We start from the raw sequence: 7,998 nt of genomic DNA, 5'->3' as shown, positions 1-7,998 counted from the left end.
TCAGAAGGACATTCTTCGTATTCAGAATGCAATTCGATATGTCTGATGTGCTCTAATGTCCCAAAATAAATACTGTCCAAACGTTCATACCCCAGCCCTTAAGGTGGTACTAATTTTGCATTTTTCTCAAATAATAACTACACACCGGTAACAAAAGTTATGTATATTATAGGGGCAAGGTATCCAATTACTTCACTGGAATTTCAGTGATTCAATTAAAGACAAGTGGTTCATTATATGTATTATATGTTAAGAAATGAGGTACATTCTAGCGGTACCTCTATTCTTATTATAAATAAAATACCGCTTGTCTTGAGTCACTGAAATTCCAGTGTAGTAACTGGATTCCTTGCCCCTATAATATACGCAACTTTTGTTACTAGTGTATTATTATTTTTTGAGAAAAATGCCAAAATAATCATAAATTGATCAAGGGGTGTAGTACCACCTTAACGTCTGTCTTTCCTTTATTTTCTAGGTGGAGTGAGTCATGATGCAGCCGAGTACTGTCCTCCTCCTTCTGGTGGCCATCGTTCCACATGCTTCTGGTTTTTCGGGTGGTCCACCCGTTAATCTCTTTGCAAATATCTGTCAAAGTTTAAATCCTGAACAGGGCCATGGATCAAGTAATGTCGCCGCTGGTACGACAATACCATACAGTATTAGCCTCAACTCGGCTAACTATGTAGCAGGCCAAAGTCTTCAAGGTAAGCATTTTTCTTATTCGACCCCCCCCCCGGGCACTCCCAGAGGAGATGATGCGTATGTAAGGCTGTTTAGACCCCCTTTTCAGCGTCACTGTCACCAAGACGGTAGGACCCCATATTTTTTTTTCACGAACACATGCTCTGCTACCCAAAGACCCCGCATTTTTCCATTTGATCTGTCACCCAAAGGTCCTTATTTTTTGCAATTTGAACAGCAACTTTCATTTATCACTGATTTTGTTACTGATTTTGAAATAACAAAGCAATTTGAAGCCATTTAGAACAAAAATGCAATGTCCAAGGCTTCGGTGGAACTATACTGTGGCTCTCACCCAACGATACCATTTAAAAAGTGCCCCCAGGTCCAAATGGTCCATCTCTCACTTAGAGACCTCCATATTTTTCACATTTTGCCATCACCGAATGCCATAACTCATGCTCTAGCCCAATGAACCCATATATTTGTTATTTTGCTCTCACCAAATGCCAATTGCTGTCAAAGTGTCAACCTACATCTACATTAATTTCATACTGAAGTGCCCCCGGGTTCGAACCTTTATAAATCCCGTCTAACGATTTTCGAAAGGAGAGTTGGTGGATGGATTTTCATTGCAGAGAGTAGCGTAGCCAGGATTTTAGTGTGAGAGGAAAGAGTTAATTCGTCAATTTGATAGATATTAAAATGACTCAAAACTTGTTTGAGAGTCTTAGTGTTTTGCATTGTTTTCTTACCCTCTGTTTCGGAGGGGTGGGGGGAGGGTGGGGTTGTATTTCGAGGTGGATATCACATTCGTGCAAAAAAACAACAACAACAAAAACAAAATAGATGAGCACGATATCCACCTCAAAGTAGCCCTGGATCAGTTTGCAGGAACTATATTTATAGTGCCGATCGGAGAAAAGAAATCTTCAATCTTCAATATTATTGTTACACTCCTAACAAAGCGTGATGATTGTCTAAGAAGACTCTTGATGATGCTCAAAGATGTGCAGTTGTGAGATGTGCAGAAACTATACAGGTACGAGTAAAAAGTAGATGTCCAACTAGATGAGCTGGTGAACTGCAGTGGGTTGCGAAGCCCGGACTGCAGGGAGAGCTACTGACTGGAAGATGTTTGGTGATGTTGCTGAGACAGCTTCCAGAGGCAGTCTGTTCCATGTATGAATTGTCCGAATAAAAAATGAGTACTTGTAGAGGTTGCATCTTGCGTGCACTGGGTTATAGCGGAGTTTGTGTGATGTTCTACCAACGGTGGGATTCACGTTGGGTGGAAAGCCGATGTTGATTAAGCTGTGATGAATCTTGCAGTTGTTGTTGGTCTAGCAACGGCGTTACGCTGGCCTTTCTTTCAAACACCCCAGGGATAAATCTTACAGCTTGGCGTTGTACACCCTCCAGAGAGTTGATGTCACGAGCAGTGTGCGGGCTCCAGGCAGCAGATGCATACTCCATCTGTGAGCTTCTGTGGTCTTACTAATGCTTGGTACGCTTTCAGCTTGACCTCGGTGGAACAGGGCCCAAGATTCCTACAGATGACACCTAGAGTGCTGAGAGCTTTTGCTCTAATGTTGGATATATGTTGCTTTGGTGACAAGTCACTGGATATGGTTACTTCAAGATATTTATGACTGTTTGACTTTTCAATGACTTGGTTTGAGACAGTGTAATTATATTCAGAGGGTTTTTGCTTTTAGTGATGGTGAGATGCTGGCATTTTTAAATGACATTAGTAGAGAATGGCGAAAATTACGTACTTTTACAAGGCAAAAAGCAACTTTTCCAGGCATTGTTGACATGGTGCCTTCGCGAAAGAAAGTTTCCTACTATAAAGACCTACTGGGTTTGAGATGGTTTGTATGTTTGAAGGCGCATAATTAACAATAAGGCGCCCGGTTATAGTCATCATCACGACACTTGCAAACAAACCCGTAAACAAACCGTGCTCGAGTTTGATTGACAGATGACGTCAGACGCGGTAAATTCTTTTTATCTCTGTCTTTGATAAATACGAGTAGTACTGTAATACCGTATGTCAGGGCAGAAATGTATTTTGTTTGGATTTTGTAGTGGGATAACCTTTTAAACTAGCTTTTCTTCAAACAGTCGGCTTCACAATGTTGCCCGAAAAAATGTTGGCAAACAACCGGCTTTTTATTATCTCCAAAACTGAACATTTTTCCCCAAATGTGACCTCACAGATGGATTCGTCAAGTGTTTGCCGTAAATATGTATATACTTTGGACCAATAATTTAGCAGGCCCAAAAGTTTCCATAATTCTCGCGTTTTACAATACGATGCGCCGCCAGCGGTTGCTTTTGGCAGTCGAATTTTCGACTCCAGAGTCGACATCGCCGTTCTAGCTGCTATTGAATTTTCACGCGAGTGTGATAATAAACATGTTGAAAACAGCTCCACGAAGGATTCCCTGTGATCAATAGATAGAAAATGGATCTACTATAGTTGTAAATTATTGTTTTAGTGTGCATGATCGCATGTAACATCATTATAATGACATTTAAACCCACAATGATGCATGTTCCTGTATTGTATTCGTATTACGCGGGCTTTGGATGTCGACTCATTTTCCCATTATTTTCCTGCGTATTTTGGCCTCGACCCAGCGACCGCTGGAGGCGCATCGTATTGTGAAACGCGAGAATTCCAGTGTTAGGACACCAGTAATGACTAGTAATAAACAAAGTTATGTACATATAATCTATTCTCATTTGAACTCCAGTAACCCTTCAAGGCAACCCATTTGGGACGACGTTTAGTGGTTTTATGATGCAAGCTCGTCAGACAAGTGATAATGCAATAGTTGGGGAATGGAGAAATGTTGCCGCAGGAACGCAAGGACTTCGATGCAATTCGTTCACCATGCAGCAACAAAATAGTCTGCTTGGTCAATGTACTACCAATCAAGAGTGCGGTGTAAGTTAGCTTAAGTAATTACCATAAATTAATAATGGTATTATTAACGAGTTTGACTCAAAGAGTACCGACTCCGCCATGTTTGCGTGTTGCTCATGGAGGCAACTTAGTGTATAATCTGGTCAAGCTTGCTAAACAGACATAAATTGGTCGTACTTAAAATTGGTTAAAATTTACCTTATTTGTCAAATATGAATAAAAATATGGGTCAAAATTTGCGTTTTCTTTGTACCAATATTTGTGATAAAGCAGGAAGACACCGCAAATGTTCCGAAGGATGTTTTCAAAAGGAGCGTTATCCGAATTGAGAGAACCCTAAGCATAACCCTTAATCCTTATACCCTGTACCCTAACCATAACCACTACCCTAACCCAAATTTTAGGAATAAACGCCCCTTCAGAATAACACCTATTTTCTGAATTTGGAATAACGCCCCTTCGGAATAAGCAGAATCTCGTATACTATCACTTAAAAGTAATGGGATGCATATTCAGTGGCGGATCCACATGAGAAATCTTGGCACGCTTCAAAATTCCCTAAAACATACATGTAGGAAGTTAAGCTTAAATCGAGAGAAATCATGCAAAATCAGCAAATTTTCAGCCAAATCTAGCCTCTGCGCTCCATGACAATCCTGGATCCACGCCGCCACCAATATTGCTGATTCTGCAATTCAGAGCATTTTTAGGTAGCCTACACAATTTTGATTAATAGGCTCTTTTTGTACAAAAAATTCATTGTAATGAGACTTATATTTAACGCTCAAAACTGTTATTCGAGTGGTTAACGGCGATGAAGGTGTTAATGTTGAATAGACTACAGAATAACTGAACCCAGTGGGCACACCTGACGTTGAAATCACGTTGAAATTTCGACGTTGAAATCAATTTCGACGTTGAAATCAGGTTGAAATCAGGTTGTGTTTGCAAATGGACTTCAACCTGATAGAGTTCAACCCGATTTCAACCCGATTTCAACTTAGAGGTTATTTGAAATAAGGTTGAAATGTCAACGTTGTATCAACGTCAAAATTTCAACTAACCTCTAGGTTGAAATCAGGTTAGGTTGAAACTTCGACGTTGTATCAACGTTGATTCAACGTCAAAATTCTAACCTGTGCCCACTGGGGATACGGCAAGAATGTTTGTTAATTTACGGCAAGGATCAAGCGAATTTTTATAGTGGTAATATAAATCTTTCTATCTGATTTTTCAAAATACAGAATACTTGGGCACACAGCAGTAGTGACGACCAATCTTCTGTGACAGCCACGTGGGTTGCCCCGAGCACAACTGTTGGGAGTGTCTATTTCCAGTGAGTTGTACCGTATTTTATGATATATAAGCCACGGCGATGTCATTCGAATCCCAATATTTGTCACAACTACTACAGGGGCTACAATACGTGTAAATGTTTAAAACCACTTTAGCTCAAGAACTAAAGTGCCCTCAGGGTTCATGCTTGGTACAATCCAGAGGTCAAAGGTCATGGGCTACAGTGAGCAATATGTGTAAATTTTCAAACAGCTCTAGCTCAAGAATTACAGCGCCCTCACGATTCATACACAGCTAACTTCTACCAGTACTGGGCCAGTAATAATCCGCTTTATCACTCGCCCAGTACTAGCACCAGTACTGGGCTAGAAAAAGTCAGCGCTAGCACTGGGCAAGACAAAGTCGGCTAGTACTGGGCAACTACTAGCGCGCTACGTATATGGCTCGCAATTGTGCCGGATCAGTGCCAAGTGCTAGCCGACTTTAACTGGCCCAGTAATTATTTCACCAGATCTGGCCAAGTACTTGTGGGTGACGCGCTTATACTAGCGAAACAGTTCCCAATCAATTATGTTTTGAGTTTTTCACCCGTTTCACCATGTTCACGCGTCTGGTTTTGAAGCCAGTTTTTAGGCTTTTAAATAATATTAGAACTTCCTCGTTGTGGATATGAATTATAGGCCCCGATGCTGAGCCTTCGTATAATAAAAATGGCAACTTTTTTTTAAAAGCAATTTATATTAAAAACAAGCCTGGCTTTGTCAAGCCTCATGCATACGCACAGGCATAGCAAATGCACGAATACCAGGCCTACGTCTACATGTCTATTCCAACATGTACTGTATAAATTTATTATGTAACACATTTTTGAAAGTTTGAGTAGGCCTAAATAAGGAATCAGTACAAAGAGAATTGTAAATTGTAACGGCCTTCAAACAAATGATACGGTAGGCCTACATGCCTTGTGTGTAGCCGCAATGCAGTTTATTTGGATCAGCTTAGGCCTAGGCCTATTTGTTTAACGGTTTCGATCAGTGTTCTTTCTTAGTGAAAAAGCAAGTGCAAGGCAATTTTAGAGCTAGGCCATAGGCCTATTTGTAAATTAAAAATCCATTTTAGGCTAGGCTATATTTTAAAGGTGTGAATCGGAAATTTCACTACTGTATCTCTTTTTTTTGTTAAGCCTTTTTCTAAAACTAGTCTTTATTTTTTTTTTTTTTTACAAAAACGATGTGGGGTTTCAGACTGATGGGGTTCCGACAAAAAATAATTTTTTCTAAAAGTCGTTTTTAATTGAAAAGGTTGCTTTTTTATGAAAAGTAGCCTTTTTCTAAAAATATGTCTTTATAAAAAAAAGTAGGCCTAACCTTTTTTTCTAAAATGCCATCTTTTTTTCATTTGCCATCGTTTTTGTTGGATTATTCCCACTTGGTCCAATCCCATTTGGTCCAATCCCACTTCGTCCAATCCCATTTGGTCCAATCCCACTTGGTCCATTCCCACTTGGTCCAGTTCCCACTTGGTCCAATCCCATTTGGTCCAATCCCACTTCGGCCAATCCCACTAGGGCCATATCCCACTTGGTCCATGTCCCACTAGGGCCATGTCCCACTTGGTCCATGTCCCACTAGGGCCATGTCCCACTAGGTCCATGTCCCACTAGGTCCATGACCCACTAGGGCCATGTCCCACTAGGGCCATGTAGGTCCATGTCCCCCTAGGGCCATGTCCCACTAGGTCCATGTCCCACTAGGGCCATGTCCCACTAGGGCCATGTCCCACTAGGTCCATGTCCCACTTAGGCCATGTCCCACTAGGGCCATGTCCCACTTAGGCCATGTCCCACTTAGGCCATATTCCATTTGGACCTGTACATAGGCCTAGATGTACATAAAAAGATGAAAAGGTTTAGAATAACAGAAAGGAAAAAAAATGTCATGATGTAGAAGGAGGAGAATAAGGTGGATGAAAAGGGAGAAGAATAGACAGAGGAAGGAAAAGAGAAGGAATCCGTAGGACAAAGGAAGGAGATGGAGACTGAAGGAGAAGAAGGGTCTGTTTGCCAATAATGCCGGAGACTATGGACAGAAATGACCCATTTATGATGATCTTTCGCTTGTATAATAATTATGTGCATAATCATACGAAAGTGGCATTTTATCATAGGCCTATGTAATTTGCATAGCTCGCATTAATTATCTAGACCAATTAAGACCATATAAGGTTTGCAAATTGTGCGAACGCACATCGTCACACACCAATTCTGCAAGGAAAATGAGAGTATCTTCTATCATGCACGATAAGGTGACGAAAAAAGATACCCTGTTCTACGGTCGGTCGGCCTTTTTTTCCTTTTATAAAATGACCCAAAAAATCACCAAAATTTGTAAATAAAATGCAATTTGAGAAAATACAAATTTCTGACATTTGGGTCGGCATTCATTTGTACAGGCAAAATTTGTTCAAACTCTGGGTCGGTCGGGCCCGTAGAACAGGGTTTTCTTTTTTCGTTGCCTAAAAATAAAAACAAAATTGCTCCTTTCAGACTCAAATCAAAATGGGTACCATTAGACTCTGAAAACCAAAAATGAAATTTGTCATCAAAGATTCACATGACCACAACCAAATCTTGCAACAAAAGAAAGAAATGCTCTTTACAATAAACTCTATAACATCCACGAAATATTGTCATCAAAACACTATGTACATAACACTCTCGTAGATATGTACAACTCCAAATATATCAACGAAGATGGGGCCTTTCTTGACCCATATAACTCTGATATTAGAACAAACTACACATGCTTTTTACCAGAAGTCCATAACCACCTCCAGATAACTTACTCTTCCATGCACATCCTATTATATACTTATTATTAGTCATAATGGACCTACATCCAAAATCTCCACATGTTATGACTATTTCTTAAAACTTATACCCTCAAAACAATATATATATGTGAACGATGCTTCTGACATTAATAAACAAACTAGAGGCCAACAAACCAGTCCCACCCTAATATCTCACTAGAAATAATAGTTGTCACAGCTATATACTGAAACATTATTAATCTGAAGCAATA

The 7,998-nt window shown here is 40.1% G+C and overlaps 1 protein-coding gene across 1 annotated transcript in view; it reads left to right on the top strand.

The window, feature by feature from the left end:
- The first annotated feature begins 489 nt into the window (after nucleotides 1-489).
- LOC140172613 (uncharacterized) overlaps nucleotides 490-7,998 on the top strand; it is a 31,266-nt gene continuing 23,757 nt past the window's right edge. The window contains exons 1-3 of the mRNA XM_072195750.1: nucleotides 490-707; nucleotides 3,447-3,640; nucleotides 4,864-4,955. Coding sequence (XP_072051851.1) covers nucleotides 491-707; nucleotides 3,447-3,640; nucleotides 4,864-4,955 — 503 coding nt within the window. The 5' untranslated portion in view covers nucleotide 490. The remainder of the gene's footprint in view (nucleotides 708-3,446; nucleotides 3,641-4,863; nucleotides 4,956-7,998) is intronic.

The sequence above is a fragment of the Amphiura filiformis genome, chromosome 16 (genome assembly GCF_039555335.1).
Source record: "Amphiura filiformis chromosome 16, Afil_fr2py, whole genome shotgun sequence".
NCBI classification, from domain to species: domain Eukaryota; kingdom Metazoa; phylum Echinodermata; class Ophiuroidea; order Amphilepidida; family Amphiuridae; genus Amphiura; species Amphiura filiformis.
The sequence above is the reverse complement of the archived record's forward strand: the minus strand, read 5'-3'. Positions and strand labels throughout refer to the sequence as shown.